The 22,890-nt window shown below is 44.8% G+C and overlaps 1 protein-coding gene across 4 annotated transcripts; it reads right to left on the reverse strand.

Annotated features, from left to right (window-relative positions):
- Nucleotides 1–7,571: 7,571 nt before the first annotated feature.
- AK1 (adenylate kinase 1) lies at nucleotides 7,572–22,560 on the reverse strand. 4 transcript variants are annotated; one of them, XM_074293726.1, is made up of 8 exons: nucleotides 22,421–22,503; nucleotides 20,534–20,616; nucleotides 19,353–19,391; nucleotides 16,951–16,986; nucleotides 15,398–15,561; nucleotides 12,527–12,643; nucleotides 8,575–8,766; nucleotides 7,572–7,846 (listed from the first exon to the last, which is right to left on the reverse strand). In XM_074293726.1, exons 3-8 carry the CDS (start codon nucleotides 19,357–19,359, stop codon nucleotides 7,778–7,780), a joined length of 585 nt encoding a protein of 194 aa, XP_074149827.1. In that variant the 5' UTR covers nucleotides 19,360–19,391; nucleotides 20,534–20,616; nucleotides 22,421–22,503; the 3' UTR covers nucleotides 7,572–7,777. The 4 variants fall into 4 exon arrangements, with proteins under 4 accessions (XP_074149827.1, XP_074149828.1, XP_074149826.1 ...); XM_074293727.1 differs by lacking the exon at nucleotides 20,534–20,616 and having other exon boundaries at nucleotides 22,421–22,560; XM_074293725.1 differs by lacking the exons at nucleotides 19,353–19,391; nucleotides 20,534–20,616; nucleotides 22,421–22,503 and adding an exon at nucleotides 17,093–17,642.
- Between the last annotated feature and the right edge of the window lie 330 nt (nucleotides 22,561–22,890).

Consider the following 22,890-nt stretch of genomic DNA (forward strand, 5'->3'; position numbering starts at 1 on the left):
TGAGCAAGATCTGCCAGGAAGAGGATCCCTAGGGAAGGAAAGAGCTGAGGGGAGGGTTGGAGGGGGATCCATCCAAGACAATGGGGTTGAGATTCCAGATGCTTCCCCCTTAGCCTCTAAGAGAAGCCCCCAGCTAGGGTGGAGGAGGGGAACAGACACCCTGCTGTCCTGTTGCTTTTCCTGAAATTACAGGGGAGAGGGCATGGTGGAGCTCAGGGTGGGTATTGGGAGTGTCAGAGACAGGGAGAGAAAGCTAAAGAGGCAGACAGCCCCTTTGTCCATTTCATTGAATTGATTCTCACCCCTTTTATGGGGCAAGCGACGGTGGACAAGCAATGGGTGTTTTCTAAATTCCCTTCATACATTTCTCCATGGTGCCCACTTTCCACAAGGCCCTCTCCCCAGAATAGGGCACTAGGACAGGGAAAGAGATTTCTCAGCCCACTCCCTCCCAGAGCTGCTCTTTGTCCCTCTCACCACCCGCTGGATAGCAATGGGGAGAGAATTTAGAGATCCCTAAAAGGCAGAGGCAGTGTTGTACAGTGAAAAGAACATTGAATTTGGAATCAGGAGATCCGGGTTCAAATCTCACTTCTTGTCATTTCCCAAGAGCCCATGTGATCCTGGTTATTACTTAATCTTTCTAACTTTTTGCTTCCTCATCCGTAGAATGAAGAGGCTGGAATCTATATGAGCCCAAAGGCCCTTTCCAGCCTCAAATCTATGAGCCCAGGCCTAGGCCAATTCCTCCATTTCAAGGATCAGATGGAGTGACCTGGCTAAGAAAGAGTCGGGAAATGAGTACCCGTTTTGAAGCCAGCGGACCTGGCTCTGAGCTCAGTAGCTGCTTGGAAACTAACTCAGTTTCTCAAGTGGGTAAAATGGGAAGCCAGACATGATGGGGGAGAATGCCGGAGACAGTATCGGCCAAGGGCGCCACCCTGGCCAACTCCAAAAGGGAAGTGAAACTTCCCATCAAAGACAGCAGGCAAAGGGCTCGGGCTGTTGTAAGTGTGGTTCTGGGAGGAAATAACTCACTAAATGTGCAATCCTGATTCCCGGAACAACGACCTTCACTTACCTGCCTGTGCACAAAGTCAGGGGGGGAGGAAGGAGCCCCGAGCTCAAACTGGCATGTTAGTGACATCACTTCCCTGGGCTTTGGGGTCCTCATCTGTAAAATGGGTATAATCATAGTTGTACTTCCTGCCTTGTACGGCATTGGTGAGGATAAATGAATCATGGATATGAACCTGGGTGGTAAATGGTCAGTTGCTATTTCTAAAATGTCAGAGCTACAAGGGATTTTAGGGACCATCCAGCTCAACCTTTTCATTGTACAGAAACTAAGGCCTAGATAAGGGATCAGAGAGGAACCTGCATTTTCCTGAGTGAATTCATGAATTCTTTCTCATGACTCCCCATCTGTGCCCCAAAAAACTGAGAGGGATCTCAGAGACCATCTAGTCCAGTGGTCCTCAAACTTTTTAAATAGGGGGCTAGTTCACTGTCTCTCTCAGACTGTTGGAAGGCCGGACTATAGTAAAAACAAAAGCTCCCCTCTATTTCTGCCCCTCAGCCCATTTGCCATAACCCGGCAGGCCGCATAAACGTCCTCAGCAGGCTGCATCTAGCCTGCAGGCCGTAGTTTGAGAACCCCTTATCTAGTCTAACCTGCTCATAAAATAACTGGCATGGGGCTGGCAAGGCTTGTAAGTGCCAAGAACTTTACAAATATTTCATTTTTTCACCACCATATCCTGGAAGATGGGGAAACTGAGGCTCAGAGTAGACCAGGGAGATTAAATGATTTGTTGAAGTTAATGGGAAGAGCCAATGGCATTTAGAATGCTGAGATATCCTGTATTATGAGGAAAGCATTTTGCAAACTTTTTAAATACCACATCAATGTGAAGTTATCTGTATTACCCCTCAAGATCACATCTCCAGTCCAAATAGGGCAGTATCCAGGAATCCCTGGGTCTTGGAATGCCCAAGTTTATCAGATAACCCAGGACCTCTGAAAGAACACATTAATTAAGCTTCTCCGGGGGCAGACAGCTCTGTTTCCTCAGGAGAGCCCCAGAGGTTCCTCCACAGACTGGTCAGTGAATCTGGCTCTTTCCGGCTTCCTTGCTGACCAGGAATCTTGGGGGAGGAGGGAGAAGGATCAAGGAGAGAACATCCTCTCAGCCTAAGACCCCAGGGGGAGGGACTTCAAGAGTGACTGTCCCCTTGGCTGCTGGCCACCTCAGGAATGTAGGCTCTGCCCCTGGGGACCACTGAGGCCAGCCTCCTGTCTCCAGTCTCGGCCCAGAGCCAGGAGCCCTGAAAGGTGTCTGATCCCAACCCCCACTCTTGCCTGTGAATGACCAAGGCAGGGCGGAGGGTGAGGCCCTTACCATGACATTCCATTGTCCTTGTCTGAAGGGGCGCTCTGCTTCCGGTCCCTAGGCCCATGGTCTCTCGCACAGATTCTGGCAGCCCTGGGGGCCATGCCCAGGACAGCTTCCACATGCCCCTCTTCCACTAGGTAACTTTCCACTGCCACTCCCAGGACTGACCTCAGAGAGAGCCCCAAATGCCCCAAGTCCTTCACGGCTGATTTTACCCCAAATACTTCTTAGGGCTCCTGTCACTAACCTGTGTGACCTTGGTTTTCTCTCTAGTTCAGTTTCCTTATTCCTAAAATAAAGGGGTCAGATAGAGGTGGCCTCTAAAATGTATTTTGGCTCTGATGTATCACGTGGGTCCTTGTTCCCAGGATAAACTTGGGTGAACTCCTAGAGGTGTGGGGGAATTAAGCTCTAACATCTCCATCAGCCCATGAAGGGGCAAGTCAGGGCCTCTGTCTGGGGCCGGCGCCTTCAGCCTGGCTCTGCCGCCCCCTGCACCCTGTCGGACTAAACACCCCAGCACTGTTTGTGTTCCCTATTGTCCTCCCGGGGCCTTATCTGATCTGGAGGGGCCAAGTCCTGGGGGGCAGGTCTATCCTGGCTCCGGACTGGCCGCCCTTCACAGCCTCCTTCTCTGCCCAGAAGGAAGGGGCAGGGGTGCCAGGCAAGCAGCCCCTTGGGAGCAACCAGAGTCTGGAGTTAGGCACTGACATGTCTGGGTCTTCCACCATCCTGGGCTGGCCATCTGACCTCCTTTCTCATTCTCTCTCGAACTGTACAGCACTTCCCCCCACCAAGATCCCTTTCCCCAGTGTCTTGATGGTTTAAGAGCTCAGGTACAAGGGTTGCTGGGATACACCTAAGACCCAGGTATCCTGGTGCCTGGAAAAAGTTGTGGAGTGGAAAAGGCATTGGACTGAGGAATGGAGAGACCTGCCCTTTGTCACTGATTCATTGCATGACTGAGCAAGTGCTTTTTCCTACCTAGACCTCAGTTTCCTTTTTTGTAAAATGAGTGGGGTTAGACAAGGCCCTTCTAGGTGTAGCCTCCAGTGGAGTCCAAACTCTCTAGCCTCCCCCCCCCATTAACAAAAGCAAAATCCTTTTCTCCAGTATTGCCCCCCCACCTTCCCTCTGGTTCTTTTTTAACACCCCCAATCCCCATCATGGAACAGCCAGTCTTTCCTGTTTACTCCCTGGCCTCTTGCTACAAGGGGAGGAGGGGGGAGAAGGGAGGCGACACAGACCCTTCACTGATCCAGGCTTCCTTCCTCTCCTACTCCCGCTTCATCTGGAAGACAATCCTTTCCTCTGGGGCCTTTTACGCCCTGGGGTTGAGGCACACGTGCCAGTGTCGCCGGTCAAGGGGGTGATGAGGGCACCCGGGGCCAGCATCCACATGTTGGATCAGTGTAGACCAATCGCATTCCTCTTCTGATGGACTGTCCCCAGGGACAATTCTCAAGACACTAAGCCAACTAAGCAAGCCCTTTGGTGACTTGGGAGGGAGCTGTTAATATGAATGCTGCTATATGCTCAGGTTTGAACAGAAAGAACTTTGGGCTGGGAGTCTGGAAGTCTGAATTCTATTACTGACTCTGCTGCCAGTGCTGTGTGTGACCTTGAACAAGTCTCCTCAGTTCCCTTTTCTACAAAACAAAGTGGGGGTAGACTAGATGATCTAAGAACTTGTGGAAGTTGAAATCCTAAGGTCTTCTAGGGTAGAGGAGTAGATCTTCCCCACAAATAAATTCATCAGACATTTATTGAGCCAGGCCCTGTGTTTGGCTCTGGGTTTACAAGGATGAGAAGCAAGACTGTGCTTGCCCTCCGGGAGCTTACAATCTAATACATAGGATATGACACAAATGTAGGATACAAGGTAGCCTGCGCTGAAGCAAAGAAGAGATTCAAGCACAGTAGTGTTCTGTGGGGAGAGACTGAGAACAGGATCCCTTTCTCAGGAGGAAAATCAAGATAGACTGCATGGAAGAGGTAGCACCTACTATGGGTCTTGGAAAAAAAAATACATTTCAATTATGTGCAAGTTGTTAGGATAGAAGATCTAAGATCAGCCAGTAATACAGTAGGCTTAGAACATAGTATATGTAAAAGGGAATATCGGGAAATAAAGTGAGAAAGAGGAGTTGGAACTGGACTGTGGCAGAGTCTTTAAATTTCAGGAATGAGGAGTCTATTCAATTCTAGAGATACTACGAAAACAAACAAGATTGCTCTTGCTCTCAGGGAGTTTACAATCTAACATATAAGCTATGATAGACACGAAAATGCTAAGGATACAAGACAGAAGGACAAAGAACAGATTCAATAATAGTGTTCTACAGAAAGGGGGAAATCACTTTCAGAGGGGAGGAAAAATCAAGAAAGGTTGCATGGAGTAAGTGTCATCCAAGATGGGCTAAGTGAATGTTTTTGAGCAGAGTGATGATATATTAGACTTGTAAAATTAGGAAATTAATTTTAAGTAACTACTGTGCTAAACACTTTACTTTCTCATTTGATCCTTACATTCAATGCTGGGAGTTGTGTTATGATTTCCATTTAAAGTATCTGAAAGTCACATTCAAGTCTTTTAGATCTCAGCCCAATGCTCTCAGACCCTGGGAAGTCACCTACCTGCCATTAGGAAATATGAAGGATGGTTCAGAGAAGGGAAAAACAGGAGATAGGAAAACAATTAGGAGGAATAGTGGATAAAAATCTAAATTAGTCTGATGGCAGCAAGTACAAACACCACAGACCAAGATATGAGAGAAGCTCTGCTCATAGAACTAGAATCAACAGAACCCAGGAACCAACTGTCTCTGAGATGGAGAGCAGCCAGTGAGGAATCTGGGCTTTTCCAGACTGAGTGACTGGTTCATAGATCATACATTTAGAGTGAGGCCATCTAACCCAGCCTCCTCTTCTGGCATATGGAGAACTGAGGATAAGAGTCAAGTCAACAAGCATTTATTAAGCACATGCTATGTGATCAGGCACTATGGGCAGTTAGAGCTCTGGGCCTGGAGTCATGAAGACCCAAGTTCCAAGTCAACCTTAGATATTTGCTAGCTGTGTGACCTTGAGCAAGTCATTTAACCTGGTTGCCTCAATTTTCTCAACTGTAAAATGGGGATCATATCAACTACCTCCTAAGGTTGGATCGAGGATCAAATGAAATAATTGTAAATTACTTAGCACAGTATCTTCCATGTAGTAATCACTATAAACATATTATTATTGCTTAGGGTCACACAGTTAACATATATAGCTGAGGTTAAGATTTGAACATAGATTTCCTGCCTCAGAGTCCAGCATTATACTCTTTTAATATGCTATCTCTGGGGTGATGACACAATTGACAAAAATAAGTTGGAAAGAGGAGAAATGCATATTTGGGGGGTAATGAGGATGAATTTAATTCAAGATATGTTGCATTTGAGATAAGTAGGGTGTTGTTCTTTGGAGAGTCACCCAGTTGCCCTATCTTCTCCCCAAATAAGAATATAGAACCCAGAATTTTAGTGAGGATAAAGACCTTCGAAATCATCAAGGTAAAGATTATCTAGAAGTCTTCAAGAAATGGAGCTCACTGAAGAACTTAATCTATGTTTAAAAGTACATCTGGGAAGAGATGATAATTAAAGCCACAAGAGAAGAAATAAAATCGAGAATTAGGCTAAGGGAAGAAAGCCACACTTAAATGTAAATGGGAGAAAGAGGCAAAATAATAATGAAACAAACAGCAAAGGAGAAACTATCAAAAACCTTGTCTTCAAATATTGCAGATGTCAAGGATGCATACATAGAGAAAAAAGCCCATTGGATGGGGCCATTGCTGATGAATGCAGAATAGTTCCCAAGATTTATATGAACTAATGCAAAGGGAAGCAGGTAGAACCAGGAAAGCCACGGGTACTACAAAATGGCTACAATGTAAACAGAGAGCTCAGGGGGAGCAAACAATTGAAAAAGAATGTAGCAAAGTTATGATCAAACTTGTTCCTGAAGAGATCATCTCCACCCTATTAGAAGAGGTAGGAGCACTGCATACAATCAGACTTTTTTGATTGTATTTTTGGTAATGCTGCTCTCTCCCTCCCCCCCTCTGTATTTCTCAGTTTCTCTCCTCTCTCATTATAAAGGATGGCTCTTGGAAGAGGATGGGGAGAATGGAGGAACATATGGGGAAATGTAGGTGATATGAAATCAAGAGATATCAATAAAACTATTTAAAAAGAAATCATTGGAGAAAATCACAAGATTTAAAGGTGGGAGAGAGAATTAAGTTTTTATACAAGCATAAACTGAGGAAACTTAAATGGGAAGCAATTTGCCTGTGGTCACAGAGTGGCCGTGCCAGGTCTCAGATCCAGGCCCTCGGATTTCATCATCAGTGCTCTTTCCACCAGCACATGACAATCGATTTCAGGACAGTGACTGGGATAGAAACCGTACTGTAAGGGGCTGAGAGTAAAGGGGGGTAAGAAATGGAAGTACTGAGAGGAGACAAGTCCCAGGAAAGTTTTTGTCAACTCCCTGTTCTACTCTGACCCAAAGTGCTATGTAAGACAAGGCTAAACATACAATGGGTGCTCATCCACTTATCAAAGCACCCATCCACCTGGCTCTAGGAGGCTAGAGCATAACCCCCCCCCACTGCCTCCCTGATAAGGAAGAAGTGTGGTATCCCTGGGCTTTGTGCCCCAAGTTCTATGAACACCGGTCACAGAATTTTAGAGCGGGTGGGGACCTTCAACAATCATCCAAACCCCATCCCCTCATTTTACAGATAGGGAAACCTATGGCAAATGATTTACCCAAGGTCATACAACCTAGACCTTGGTAGAGACAGAACCCATTCCCGACTCCTTAACTCTGTAATGTGGTGAAACAATGTAGGCATTCAGGGAAAATGATGCTGACAAAAGAGAGGTGGCAGCCTCAGGTCTTCCCAATTGGGCTGAGGAGCAAAGCAGCCCAATCTCTACCCATCCATTCACCACTCCATAGTCTTACCTAAAAGGCTGGGAAGGGGGGGAGGAGGGAGGATCAGGAAAACCAAATTCTTGTCCTTGGCTAAAGGGAAAGGAGAAAAGCTCATGCTGTAGCTGGGGAATGTTGGTATATTGTCAGTGAACTTTACTTTGAATCAAAGAACCAAAACCCGAATGTCCTTGGAGATTCCTTTAGTGAAGTTGCGTCCATGAAAACAGGATAAAGCCACTTCCTCTGTCTGAGCACAGAGCTCAGAGCTAGGTGGGGGAGGAGCTAGGAAGGGCAAGCAGGAGGGGCATCGGCTCCTGCGTTGGGGTTGGAGGAGTGGGAGAGATGAGTTTCTCTGAAATAGGGGAGATGACAGGATTTTTCAAACCCCATTAGTTCAGGGCATCCAGGTGAGTACAGACTTCTTCAAAGACACTGTCCACTGAGCCTTCTGCGTTGATCTGTGGGAAGACACAAGGGTCATTAGACTGACCTGGAAAACCAGGATGGATAAAACTTGTGGACTTGAAGGACTTCTCTGAGACAAGACTAATTCATCTGTCCATAGCCCTCTCCCACCCTTCCATACCTAGGATGGGAAACAAGAGGGATTTAGGTTTGATATCAGAAAGAACTTTTATTTGTGTGAGAGAAGTCTATGGAAGGAAGATGGGGAAAGGATAGAGTCAAGTGAAGGGACTAAATGATCTTTTAAACATGAAGTTTTGAAGACTTGTGTGGGAGAGCTCACAATAAAGAAACTTAGAGAGGCAACAGGATATAATGGAAAGTAGCTTTCAGGGCCTGCAATCAAGAGGCCAAGACCTGAACCCTGGCTCTGCTCCTTAGCTAGCTGACCCTGAGTCAATTATTTAAGTCTCAGTTTCCCCAACTGTAAAATGAGAGGATTAGATTAGGTGACCTCTAAGGTGGTCATCCTTCTGTAGTCCTGTAGGCCTGTCTGAAGGAACTCATCCCCTGTATCCACAGGGGCCAAAGATCAGCTCTCCTCCTCCCCCCTCCTTCCTTTCCTAGGGCCCTGGCTTTGCCTTCCTCCTCTTCTCTTCTCTGGATCTGGGCCCAGTGTCTCCAAACCCCCAGGATGCTTTCAAGGCCCCCGAACATATAAGTCAAGGGGGGTTCTGCCAGCCTTCCCACCTGCGCTCTCTGATATCCCCAATCCCTTTACCTTGCGGACAATACCCCGACCCTCATAAAATTTGATGACTGGCTCTGTGGCACTGTAGTACGTTTCCAGACGTTTCTTGATGGTCTCTTCATTATCATCTACACGTCCACTGCTCTCCCCTCGTTTCAGCAACCTTTCCGTCATGGTTTCAGCGGCAGCATCTATGTGGAGCAACAGTGTAGGGGTGCCAATCTAGGGAGACAAGGAGAAGAAAGGGGATAGGGAATCAGGACAGAGAAGCTCCGAGTTCCAATCCTAATTACCGACTTGCTGGTGACAGAATAAATCACTCAAGCCACTCTGAATTTCCGTATCTTTAGTCCCAGAGCATTGGCCTTTTAACATTTGGTATCTGTGTCTATAACAGAATCAGATCACCTAGAGCTGGAACTTTTGAGATCACCTAGTCCAACTCCCCTCATTTTACAAATTGAGAAACTGGAGTTCAGGGATCAGAGGCCTTCACCAAGGTTAATATCAGAGCTGAGGTTCATTGCCAGGTATTCTGATTCCAAAATCCCAAGTTTCATTCCATAAACACATGATGGTTAGGCTCATGGTGGGATAGGATTTCTTTAATTACTTTTTTATGAGGTAGGTGGGAGGCATGGTGGAAAGAACCTTGGATCTAAAGTCCAAAAGTAAAGAAAACCTGAGGTCTTAAGAGTACCACCAGCCCTAGAGTCCAAAAGCCCCAAGTTCGTCAAGTTCAGCCTCAGATACTTAACACTTACTATGTGACTTTGGACAAGTCACTTAATTCCAATTGGCTCCCCAAAAATAAATTCTACATATAAGTTCATCACCTCTGTCAGGAAGTGGGTAGCATTCTTTATCCTTGGGTAAAATCATGGTTGATGACTGTCTTTTGCTTCATTTTTTTTTTTTTGTCAATCTGCACGAATTTATCAATACCTATGATGGTGTCTACTAACACCAGATATTGTGCTAGATGCAAGTTATATAAAGTCAAGAATTAGAGAAAGATGCAACGAGCTCATCCAATGGTGAGATAGAAAAATCATCCAACTTGTTATAAATAGTATATCATAGATTTCTCCTTTTTCCTCTTTTTTTTTTTTTTTTTTTTTTTTGCTAATGCAATTGGTGTAAAGTGAATTGCCCAGGTTCACCCAACCAGGAAGTATCAAGTATCTGAGACCAGATTTGAACTCGGCTCCTCCTGACTTCAGGGCTGGTGTTCTATCCACTGTGCCACCTAGCTGCCCCTTTCCTTTTTCTTGTGACATTAATATCATCGAACTATTTGTTATTTTTAATAAAGTTTTTTATTTCCAAAACATATATAGTTTTCAACATTCACCCTTGTAAAACCTTGTGTTCCAATTTTTTTCCTCCATCCCTTTCTCCCAACCCCTCTCCTAATTCAATATATGTCAAATATGTACAATTCTTCTATACATTTCCACAAAAAAAAAATCAAATCAAAAAAGAAAAAAATAAGAAAAATAAATGCAATTTTGCTTTACTTTTACAATATTGATGTCATAGTCTAAATTGTCCTTCCAATTTTGCTTACTTTTTTTTCCTTGGTGAGGCAATTGGGGTTAAGGGACTTGTCCAAGGTCACAGTTACCAAATGTTAAGGCTAGATTTGAACTCAAGTCATCTTACCTCCAAAGGCTGGTGCCCTATCCATTACATCATCTAGCTGCCCTGCTTACTTTACTTTGCTTCAGTCTTTATAAGTCTTCCTTGAAGGTCTTCTTTCCTCATTACTTACAGCATAGTAGTATTCTATTATATTCATTTATCATAATTAGTTTAGCCATTACTCAGTTTCCAGTTTTTTGCTGCCACATAGAGCGCTGCCATAAATATTTTTGGAATTAACACATGCCACATTCACCTTTTTTTCCCTTTTTTCTTTTTTTCTTTCTTTCTTTTTTCTTTCATGGCTTTTCCCTTTTGGTATGATTTTTCTTTCCCAATATTCACAAAGAAATATGTATTTTAAAAATTAATGTATATGTATAACCAGAAAAAAAAAGAAAACAATAAAAAAGAAATTGTTCAGTGGGTGGATAGGTAGTGGGAGAATAAAACAAATGTCTATAAAAATAAATTTTAAAAAATATTTTTGTACATGGGTTCTTTCACTCTGTGTTTATCTCCTAGAGATATAGGTCCGATAATTGTATTGCTAGATCAAATGGCGCTGTTTAATAATTTTTAGGACATAGTTCTAAATTTTTTTCCAGGAAGGATCTACCAATTCACAACCCCATCAACACTGTGATAATATGCCTGCCTTTTATGGAATGTAATCTTGACCCATTAGAGTATGAACTACTTGAAGAACTCTTTTTCATTTTTTAAATGTGTTTTCCTAACAACTGATACGGTATGTGGCATATGAATCTTTAATAAGTGAATTATTATATTGAATTGAATTGGTTACAAGATTGTATTGCTTGTCATTCTCTTCAATAGTGTATTAAAGGCCATAGGTTTCAATATCCAGACACTCAAATGATATATTATGTTGAATTCCATGTATGTGATACTAAGTTCTCAGGTTTTCAGCTGGTAAAGAAACAATACAATTAAAGATTGGAAAACTTTCACAGAATAATCAAGGCAAGAATTGTCTACGAGGCAAAGTAGAGAGGAACCATTGCTATGAGAATGCAATAAAGTCAAATAAGGAGAGCCCAATAAAAACACGGGGTACTGGAAGCAAAGCCCAGCAGCTTTAGAGACAACCAAGGAGCTGTTTGTGTGGGATGTGCGAACCCCTCCCTTGAGATGAAGTAACTAAAACTCTCCTGGTTTTCTCCAAGGAGAAAATCTAAGTGACCACAGTACCCTCTTGTGTCTAGGGGAGGAAAAACCACTTGAGACAGAAATGGAGAATGTTCAGTTTCCATTCAATTCAATACTTACTTATTTTAAAAAACCAACATAGTGCAAAAGCACTATGTTAGGCACAGTGGGAGTATAGCAGAAGAAATGGAAACAGTTCCTGCCTTCAGAGAGTTTAGGATAATCTATTGGGAGATTTCATTTTGGTCCCTAAATTGTGATTTTAATGCTACAGGGAATTCCTACTGAAGAAACTCCAAGGCAGATTAGTGGTGTTTTACTCTGGAAATTTTGCTTAGGGCTCCTGGTTTTTCATAAAACAGACAAAATTTCAGATGAAAGGGCTTTTAATGTGTACTAAGCTGGTGAGATTTAAGGTTTACAAGACACTTTCCAAAATACTTTCCACTTACCCTCATGATAACTCTGAGAAATAGGCATTATTATTATTATCTCCGTGTTGCTTTGCTTTTTTTTTTTTTAAAGGCAATGGAATTTGATTTGGGTAATGATTTACCTGGGTCACACAGCTAGTAAGTGTCTGAAAATAAATTTGAACTCCTCTTGACTCCAGGACTGTTGCTCTATCCACTGTGCCAACTAGCTGCCCCACCCCCAATTTACAAACAAGGAAACTGAGACATGCAGGCAAATGTCAAATCTTTTTTTTTTTTTTTTTTTTTTTTTTGCTTAAGACTACACAGATAGTGTTAATTTGAAGCCAGACTCATACTCAGATCTTTGTGGACTATATAGGTCAAGTGTTCTATCATCCACTGTGCCACCTAACAGAAGGAGAGACACTTTTTTTTGGGGGGGGTCCCTCAAGTTTTTTATGGTACAGATTAGTCCACTGACTTGTGGTCACTTGCAGGATATGACTTAATGATACTATGGAAAAGGAAATACAATTAGCATGAGAAATGTCCTCCTGGTTGGAGCAATCGGGCTCCTCCCCTGTCTAACCTTGCTAAGTAAGCAGAGAATCTTCTGAGTCTTACCAAGTGTGAGGCAAGGGTGTCATGAGCCCCTCGGTCACCTTCCCAAGGTGTGCTTCACTCTCGCACACCGAACCCCACATGTCAAGCATCAGCAGCAGGTCAGACAGCATCCAAATCCACCTTACCTTCTTTTCAAATTCTTCTCCCTGTTTCACTTCTCGGGGGTAACCATCTATCAAGAAGCCCTTGGATGTCTCAACCTTGGCAACCATGGCGTCTCTGAGCATATCCAATACGGTATCCTGGGGGAGAATGGTAGAGAGGGGAGGGGAGGAGGGAATTGACAGGGAGAAAAGATAATGTGATAATAATAGTTGTTCAGTCATGTCCAACTCCTTGTGACTCCACTTGAGGTTTTCTTGGCAAAGATATTGGAGGGATTTGCCATTTCCTTTTCCAGCTCATTGTATAGATGAGGAAATTGAGGCAAGCAAGGTTAAGTGACTTGCCCAGGATAACATAGCTAGTGAGTATCTTGAGGCTGGATTTGAATTTGAGAAGATGAGTCTTAAAGATACCTTTGGCCTCTTCTCAGACATGCTGGCCCCATTTCCTATTCTCTTTTTTCTACTTCTCTGAAGTCCTCCTGAGGACTGAAGTCCCAATTCAGGCTCTACTATACCCAGCTCAGGAAAGTTCCTATGGGTCACACCTAGCCCTGTATCCTCTGAAATGCAAAGATTTTTTACTGTCTAAAACACCCGGTTTTGATGTGAATTATATTCTGTCCCATACTGCTATCTAGTTTGGGCTTCTGCCTACTCCCCAACTAAGTCACAAACTACTATTTCTTCCAGTGCAGCATCAAACATACCGTAAGTATAGGCTCACACAAGAGCTATTGATTAATCTTCAGAAGCAAATAGTAAGCAGGAATTATAAGAATCATTGATTGTCCTGCCTCTTCTTTCCTCTTGCTCCCCCCAGTTTCACCCTCACCCCTTTATTCCTCCCCACACTTAAAGAGTATTGGGACAGTAATAATAATAATTAATAGTAATAAGATTTGTTGTCTATCATTGATTGATTATTAATCTCTAACAGAAGTTGTGATATAGTAGATGGAGGACCAGCCTTGAAATATGAAAGCCCTCAATTCAAAGCCCACCACAAATACTAGCTGTGTAACTATATCGCTTACCTTCCTCGGTGCACCTGGCTACTCTCTAGGACAATGTTACAGAAAAATTGCTGACCTGTATCACATTGGGAGTTCCCTACCTAGATGAGATCACAGGGATAAAAAGATATCCCTGACATGTCTATGGAATGTTTATCTTTATATAATACTTTCTCATTCCCAGAACATTCAATAGATTATAGTTTGAGGACAGGCATTGTCTCACCTTTGTCTTTATATACCTAGCATCTAACTCAGTGTTACTTAAGAATAGCTATTTAAGAAATGTTTGCTATACTGAAATATATTAAATTTAGCAATGCAGGGTCCCCTTGATGCATTCAGTGATGGTTCAAAAGATTGCCTGATTATCTTATTCGGAAAACTAAAGGAATGAAAAATCACAGCTATGATATGCAATTAGAAGACCAAGCATTCATTTAGCTAGTACATCAGAACAGATGTGGCAGAGATGCTGTATAGATGGAGGATAAGTTGGGCCCAGATCAAAAAGAACAAGAGAGTAGACATGATGCCATTTGGGATGTTGCTACAGTACCTTTAATGATCCCAAGCTGCTCCCCAATCCCAAAATCTAATTTTCTTAAAAAAAAAAAAAAAAACAAGTATTTTCCTGAGTATGATCTATCATTGAAATCTTTAAAGCACCAAGATCACTGAAGAATCAAAGCTCAGTGTAACCTGAAAATCAGTGGAATGATGATAGACACAAATAAGTTAAAATATATTTTCTTTTTCTTTCTTTTTTTTAACCATCCTCATGGTTTAAAATTTATTCAATTCAGTTTTCCAGCCATCTGTAAAGCAATATTACATATAAATCCATATTCTAGTTATTAGCTATACCAAAAACATAACCATCCCTGCCCTCAAGGAGTTTATTCTCTACATTTGCAATAAATGCTTGGTACATAGGTACCAAGTATAGATGAACTAAGGATTAAGAAGACATGATCTCTTTTTCTCAGAAACTAGAACTATATTTTAATTGCTTTTTGACTAAAAATTCAACATGGAAATTCATTAAAATCATATTATTATTTTACCTCCACATCAGATCAGGGAAAAGTGAGAGGTTACTTAGACTTTCAAAACATATGGTAATTGAATTATAAGCACTGGAGGATCCTATTAATCTGGAAATATTTTTAGTTTACATCTTGTGACAGGCTCGCCTTTCTGACATATTTACAAGAATGATTTTGCAGAAAAAGAGTAATAAGGGGTTTTGGTGAGGAAATGTAGAATCATAAAGAGAGATGGGCCAGTTACGTGTCAAAAGTGAAATATGACATGAATAGCCTGAATACTTCATTGGCACCCACAAAAAAAGAAAGGTCTCTTGCATTTCTAGGTGAACATGGACAAGAATCTGAGGTGAGAAGGTGAAAAGGGGTGGCTAAGTTCTGATCTGAAATGATGAGAGGAATAGCCACAGGATTAAACCACACAGTCACTGAAATATATTTCATATTATATTTCATTTGACTCTGAAAATAACTGTGCTAAGGGCAGAGGCTGTATTATCCCCATTTTATAGAGAACAAAATCAAAATTCAGAGAAATGAACTGATTGTTCTATACCTTACAGGATAGAGAAATAAAGAGAAAAATCAGAACTTTCTTTCTTCCTCCCCAGCAAGGATGTTCATATGCAATCAATGATTACTCTTCTCACCACCCCAAATTCCACAAAGTGCCTAGAATATTAGAATATTAGGCACATGCTAAACACTCAATTAAAAAAAGTTTTCCCCAGATTCTAGTTTGTTGTTAAGTGCTATCCGAAGATTGCAATTGTGGTCCTATAGTGCCAATACCCTTCCTCCCCTCATCCTCCACAATCATTGCTTACCAAGGGTACCAGTTCTCCTTTCTCCATGATTTCTGACAATTTCTTGCCCCTTTCAGATCCAGAGCTGACTTCTTCCCTCAAGAGATCTCCAGTGGATAGATGTGTGTAGCCATACTTCTCAACAATCTTCTCACATTGGGTCCCCTTCCCTGAGCCTGGTCCCCCTAAAAGAACCAACCAGAAAAACCCCTCCCCAAATGTCATAACTGAAAGAGATTTTAGAAATGTTATAGTTCAAAACCTTAATTTTACAGGTATAAGAAAATGGAGCTTAGGGGAGAAATGAATGACTTGTCATTCAATGACGCAGTCATATAGAAAATGGCAGCTCCTGGGCTAGAATTATAAGAACAACACTCAGTCTTTGACTTTTCACTGGTTGCCCTCACTTCTATCTCCTGGTTCCAAGATTCAGCAATTCCCAGCTTCTATAAGCTTTCTTGGTTCCCACCCCAAAAACACTGCTAGCATTTTCCCTCTGAAACTACTTCCCATTTACACTATACATATGTTTTATTAAATTTAAAATTGTTTGCATGTTGTCTCACCCATTAAGACAAGCTCCTTGAAGGCAAGAACCTTATTTTTCTATTTCTGCATTTTTACTAATGTCTGGCACATAGTGATCTCTTAATAAGTGCTTGTTAACCTGTTTATTGACTCACATTTATGTATTATTTGACAAATTGCAAAGGGCTCTCTCCTCACAATAATCCGGAGAGAGATAATGCAATGTTATAATCCATGTTTTTACAGAGGTCAAATGACTCTGTCAGAATCACATATTATATAGCACAGTCAGGATTGAAACTCAGTTCTCTCTGCCTTGGACACTTACTAGCTGTGTGACCCTGAGAAAGTCAATTAACCATGTCTGCCTCTTAAAAAAAAAAAAAAAAAAAAAAAAAGGAAGGAAGGAAGGGAGAGAGGAAGGAAGGAAGGGAGGGAGGGAGGAAGAGAGAAAGAAAGGAAGAAAGGAAGGAAGAAAAAAAGAAGGAAAGAAAAGGAAGAAAAAAGAATAGAAGAAATAAAGAAGGGAGAGAAAGAAAAAGGAAGGAAGAAAGAAAAGAAGGAAAGAAAGAAAGAAAAAGAGAAATAAAGTGGAGAAAAGAGAGAGGAAGGGAAGAAGGGGGAGAAGAAAAGGGAGAAAGAAAAAAAGAAAAGAATGGAAGAAATAAAGAGTAAGGGAGAGAGAAAGAAAAGGAAGGAAGGTAAGAAGAAAAAAGAAATAAAGAGAAATAAAGTGGAGGAGAAAGAGGAAGGAAGGAGAAAGAAAATGAAAGAGAAAAAAAGAAAGAAGAGAAAGAAATAAAAAAAAAAGAGAAAGAGAAAGAAATTAAGTGAAAAAAAGAAAAAGAAAAGAAAGAATGGTCAGTTCTCTGGACTCACAGTCCAGTAGGAGTCCATAAGACCACACTAATCAGCCCCCTTTCCCCCCAGGCTCCTTGTGGACACATAACCTTGGTGGATTGTGAGGTAGGAGCAGGAGCAGCCCCACCCCCACCTAAGTCCAAACAGCTCTAACCTCCCAACCCAACAGCTCTCCAACTCACCCACCACAAAGATGATCTTGCTATTCTTCAATTTTTCTGTGGATGGAGGAAAGGAAAACCAGTTAGGCAGAAGCCCAGTGGGAAGAGTGGAGGGACTGGGGAGTGAGGGCGACCAGCCACCCAGAAAAGGGCCCAGGGATACCTTTAGCCACGTTAGCTACTTTGGTGTTTTCATTAGAGAGGCAAGACCCCATGTCCCGATCTTTGTTCCAGTCTCCTCAGTACTTCCCTTAATCTTACAGCCCTTTTCTCTGCCCATCCCTCTTCTCCCCAACCCCCACTAGGTTCTTATGCCAGGGTTTGGGCCTGTAGCCCCTCCCTGTAGCTGTCTCAGCCCCCCCAGTATTGCCCAGTTTGTGGGAAGGGTGAGGTGGAAGGAGATGTTAGCAGGCCACAACACATGTTCCCATAGAAACAGTTGCTGGGGAATGGAGGGGTGTGGTGAGGACCTCGGCCCTAGGCCCAGTCTAACTATGTGGTCTCTGTGCTGAGGTGGGCAGGGACACAAGAATTAAAGCTACAGTCTTCAAGGAATAGAGGATTTAATTCGAACTGAAGGCCCTTGTCAGGCCACAGCGCTGAGGACTTCCACCCCGCAGGTCAGCGGTAGAGTATCCCACAGCCCAGGTGATAGGGGGAAGAGCTGATCACTAAAGGCAGTTCCCGATTTTAAAATTCTAGAATTCTTCTTCTGGGGGGAGGGACTGGGCCTGCAAGGGGGGGGGGGGGAAACGCTTTCCTGACTTTTGGTGTCCTATTCTTCCCTGGGTGACAGGAGGAATCCCATGGCCTTTCTGGGACTCTAGATCCTGCCCAGGGATGCCAGAAGGGTTGTCATGAGGACCACAGAGTGAAGCTGCTCAATGTAATCAAGGAGAGAAACAATTGATTTTCCTTGTAGGCAGATTAATCTCTAGGACTGGAGATTTTCTGTACGAGCACAACAGAGTGATTTCCTCCTTTTTTTCTGGACACATAGGAAGATGGGAACCTGCTAGCTCACATCCCTTATATTTATCTGTACAGCACTGACTTTTAGGATGTTTTCAAATCCATTATATTGACAGATCTTCCCAACTCTCTAAAATTCCTATTCTGCATTTGGGGAACCTGAGGCAGGGCTTCATACTCAATTTATACTCAAAATAGACAACTTCACTTCCTGACTTTGCTTCTTACTATGTGACCTTAGACAAGTCATTTAACCTCAGTTTCTTCATCTATAGAATATGAGGACTGGATACTCATCTCTAAATTGCCTTGCAGCCTCTGTAATTTCATGATTCTCCGGGCCTAGAAAGATTCAATGGTTTGTGCAAAGTAAGATTGTCCCATTATTCCTTCACTCCCCTGAGTAATGGAGTTAGATGTGCTTGGGGGTGCAGAGTAAGATGGATTTTTCCTGTGAGTCCAACAGAACACTCTCTGTAAATGAAGATCGAATTCAAGAGGGACTAGACACAACAGCGATGGAAAAAGTTGTGGCTCCTTTAAGAGTCTCAGCTGGTCCTAGGCCCAGATCCTAGAGTGAGGGAGTTTAGGGCAGTCCAACTCCTCCTCAGTAAAGCACGTGGCCCTGCTAGGGCATGTGGGTAGGGATGCGCTCCAGTGAGATGGGAGGAGGCACTTCAGGCCTCTCTGTCTAAATCTCCGAGTGGCTTTCTCTGAATTAGTGCTATGTCTCTCTCCCCGTGTCTCTTCCCCAGCCTGTTGCCACAGAAGGAATAGAGTCTATAAATACCACCTGGAGGGGGTGGGCCCTGGGGAGTTGTGTTCTCAGGAGATACTGAGAGGTCTCCTAATCACAGATTCTAAAATTAGCTTTGCTCCTGTGGTACACACAGCAAAGAAGGCACCCTATCTCTTCTCTCCCTTCCCCACCAGCAGGAATTCATTGCTCCCAAGCTAAAGACCTCAAAGGGAGAAGGAAAGGTCAAGAGAAGAGATGTTCAATGGACCTCTCTATACTCCAGGAACCCATGATATCCCATTCCTCCCTCAATGTGCCTCTGTAACCACACAGAGAATTAGAGTAAGAGCAAAAAGACTCTTAAAGAGATGACCCCCTTCACTTTACAGCTACACTTTACAGGCTCAGAGAGGTAAGATGATTTCCCTAAGCTCACACAGTTGGTTAATGATAGCCAGAAATCAAACCTACATTTCCCAAGTCCTATTCATTCTTCCCATTGTATCAAACCACTTCCCCATTTTCTGAATCTATGGATCCTGACTGTCACCTTCAAGAGAAGGATTAAATAGTGTGGTTGAGAAGCCCACAGAGAGGGAAAAAAAATTAGCACTGAAATTTAGATCTCAAAGGACCTTAGAAGCAATCTGGCCCAATCCCTTTAAAAATTGAGTCTGGAAAGCCACACGGAAGGCAGAGGAATGCCACCTACTTTCCATCCTGCTGAGTTTGGCCTGCTGAGCTCTTCAGGCTGTAAGAGAAAAGAAAAAGGTGAGAAAGATTGCCCTGGAGAGAGTTGCTTCGATGTTTCCCAACCCATCCCTCCTCATCCTCTAACCAAAACCAGATGGAGAATAAGGCTTTACTGATGGCATATAGTATCCCCTGTCCTGAACCCTCCCTAACTCCAACTTTGATTAACTGATGGCCCATGAATGATTGGTGCTGATCTCTAGGTTCCTATTCTTCTTGATACCTCTTGACCAGCCTTTCCTTTCTCCCCAATAAGCCAAACTCCTCCCAGGGCTTTACTGCAATTTAGGACTAACCCTTAATGTCTATTCCAAGCCCTGAGCTAGTGGCTAACTTCCCACTAGGCAGAGGCAGCTTCCCACCCCCATCCCCTAATAGGGACAGACAGATTAGGCTTGGTACTAAGAGTGCCTATCTGCTCTGCCTCAGGGACCCTCAGAGGAACTGAGGAGCGTCAGAGGTATACCTAAGGGGTTTCATCACCATCACTAACACACTTTCTCTCAAAGCAAACAGTCCTGCCAGTCCCCTGGATCTACATGTTTGCCATGTGGGTGGCCCAATGCTTAATTCCCCAAGGCCAGGGCACGAGAGTCAGAAAATGAAGTAGATATGGAGGGGCAGCAGCTTGAACCCCAAATTCCTGGCATTATATAGACTCACAAAATGAAATGAATGAGACTCTGCCCCTGGACACCAAAATCTAAGGGGCTTCCTCTCCTAGGCAATTATGGTCCCCTGCCATCCAACACAATTACCTCAGGCCATCCCCACACCCCCAGGATCCTCTTGCCATGGTATCTCTTCTCTAGAGCCTACCAGAACACCCTCTCTCATACTACAGATGAACCACCATACCAATCATTACCTCTATCATATTCCCCATAAAATAAGCAATATCTTTATCTGGGGGAACTAAGGTTTCTCACCCATGAGATCCCTCCTCCTCTCTAACTGAAGAAAATCCTCTCCCTACTCCTATGCCAGGAACATCGACTCTCTAGGCTTCAGTTTCCCCATCGATAAAATGAAGAATTAAATTATCTCACATCTAAGATACCACCTAGCTCTAAGATTAAGCATGAGAACTAAAATGTCCAGGCAGTTCTCGGCCACATAGCCCCTTGGGGAGTATCATACCTTAGCCCTCCTACCCCAAGGCAGCTGAATCTTCTGGCAGCCTGAAGCTTCTTCAGCTCAAAATAACTCAGAGTATAGGGCACCTGTGTGGCAGGATGGGCAAGTGAGTTAAATGTTCTGGAGGGGTTCAGGTTACAGTCCCAGAGCTCAGCCCTAATAAGGGCAGCAGCCTGATCTAAGAATGGACTAAGGACTAGGGGCTTTCCTGGGCACTGCAGACAAGTATAGACTTGGTTTGGGGAAGGCTCCCCTTGAGAAGCCCCCTGAAGAGACAAAGAGAAGAGAACATAGATTGAGACCTTTTAAGGTCATCAGGTCCAATCTACTCATTTTACTGATAAAGAAGCTAAAGACTAGAACGTTAGTCTGAGGTGGTAGAAATGGCAGAGCCAGGAGTCATGTGATTCCTACTTCAACGCATTTTTTGCCATAGCAAAGAGAGATGTGGCCGTGCTGTGAGCTAAATCTCTAGGAAGGGGTCTCGTCTGCCTTTCAACTCAGGGCTTCCAAAATGGAGGGGCGCCCGGCTCCCAAAGCTAAGCCCCGAGAGCCAGGGAAAGAGCGAAATAGAGAACCTCCGTGTCCTGAGTTGCCTGAATGATGAAAAGTCAGAAGTGTAGGGAGCTTTAAAGATGATCTTGCCCAGTGCCTTCATTTCACAAATGAGTAATTCAGAAAAAGCGTCTGTGACTTGTCCGAGATCTGATTCCCCACTGACAGTGCACCTCTGCTTTACCCACCATTTTCTCTGCCCCCTCCCCAGAGCCGGGGTTAGCTGAGCGGTCCATTGGCTCACCAGAGTCAGCAAGGACGAAAGGGTTGTTCTAGGTGATTGTTAGAACTGACAGCTCCTACAGGAGGCTAGGGACCCACTCTTCGTCCCATCTCTCCCCTCCACCCCCCTCCCGAGGGCACAGGGAGGTTTTTTGAATACCCAGAGCTGTTTGGCCTTGAGAATATTCACTCAAACCCCTTCGGTAAGGTCTAGGACCAGCACAAGGCCGGGAGAGGAGTCCTGCCAGCTCCCTGGGGGGGCCTAGGAAATGCACTGAGCCGTATGCAGCCTGGGTCCGGGGGCAAATGACCTGACAACTCTTCAGTCCCTGCAACTGTTGGTCTCCAGGTTTCTGTTTCCTGCTTAGGACTCCCACATCCCTCAAATCTAACTCCTCTGCCAGACATGCAAGGACCTGCATCAACACAGCAGCAAGAGGGGGGCCTGCTCCAACACCCCCCACACACACACACCGTGCTCACTCTGGGCCTAGTGTGTGCACTAGCACAGGGGCCGGGCCCTGCCTGCGGATGACAGGAGCTCGCGTGGCCCCGGGTCAGGGCCTGTGTCTGCGCGCCTGCTGGGGGGGCCGAGCCTGGATGAGGAGACGCGGACTGGGTAGGCCTCTGACACCGGAGGACAGGCTTGGTGCAGGGGGAGTCGCACGCTCCGCTGGCAGTTCTGGGAGGGAAAAGCGCAGGGGACACAAAGGCTCTACTGTATGGGAGGGGGAGGGGAGGGGGGCAGCAGGGACACAAACACAAGGAGAGACACAAACACGAATATGACAGCCCGGGGACGCACAAGGAGGAGCTGCGGACGCCCAGGAGAGATGGGGCTGCCCAAGCCCGGAGAAAGGAGCCCGCGCACCGCAGACACACACAGACCCACGAGCGGCAGACACACGGCAGCCCGGAGGCCGGACCCCCAGACAGACGCGCGAGTACCCCCACAGCTGTGCGCGCTCGGGCGCGCACAAAGCACAGAGCGCGGAGCTGCACCTTCGTGCAGAAAGCGGCTCTGCCACCCGGAGCGGCAGGCCATGCAAGCAACGCGCCGCGAGCGAGAGCTCGCCGCCCGCGGGACGCACGGGGGCCTGCGAGCGCACTGACCTGGGCCGCTGGCTGTGGCCCGCGGCGGGGGCAGGCGGTCCCGATGCCCACAGCCCGCTGCCCTGCCCGTCCTCCGCCGCGCCGCTCCGAGCGAGATATATAAGGCTGACAGCGCGCGGCATGCTGGGAGGGGGATCTCTGACAGCCGCCGCCGAGGACACCTCTGGAGGGAGGGAGGAGGGAGGGAGGGGAGGGAGGAAGGAGGGAGGGAGGGAGGAGGGAGGAAGAGTGGAGGGAGGAGGGGGGGGAGGAGGGAGGGAGGAACGAGGGAGGAGGGAGGGAGAAGGGAGGGAGAAGGAAGGGGAGGAGGGAAGGAGAAGTGAGGGAGGAGGGAAGGGGGAGGGAGGGAGAAGAGAGGGAGGGGGGGGAAGGAGGGGAGTGAAGCAGGATCATTAGAGACGAGAGGAGGGGGAAAGGGCCTCGGAGAGGCAAGAGGCAGATCGATAAATAAAGGTGGCAAAGCACCCCCC

This window comes from Sminthopsis crassicaudata, chromosome 2, assembly GCF_048593235.1.
Source record: "Sminthopsis crassicaudata isolate SCR6 chromosome 2, ASM4859323v1, whole genome shotgun sequence".
In the NCBI taxonomy this organism is placed as follows: Eukaryota; Metazoa; Chordata; class Mammalia; order Dasyuromorphia; family Dasyuridae; genus Sminthopsis; species Sminthopsis crassicaudata.

Excerpts from the sequence above, each read along its gene's own strand:
- AK1 (XM_074293725.1), bottom strand. The coding sequence starts at position 17,144 with ATGGGGTCTTGCCTCTCTAATGAAAACACCAAAGTAGCTAACGTGGCT. Across the intron at positions 15,562-16,950 it reads CAAGATCATCTTTGTGGTGG|GGGGACCAGGCTCAGGGAAG; the intron begins GTGAGTTGGAGA and ends TGGTTCTTTTAG. Across the intron at positions 8,767-12,526 it reads GAGAAGAATTTGAAAAGAAG|ATTGGCACCCCTACACTGTT; the intron begins GTAAGGTGGATT and ends TTGTCTCCCTAG.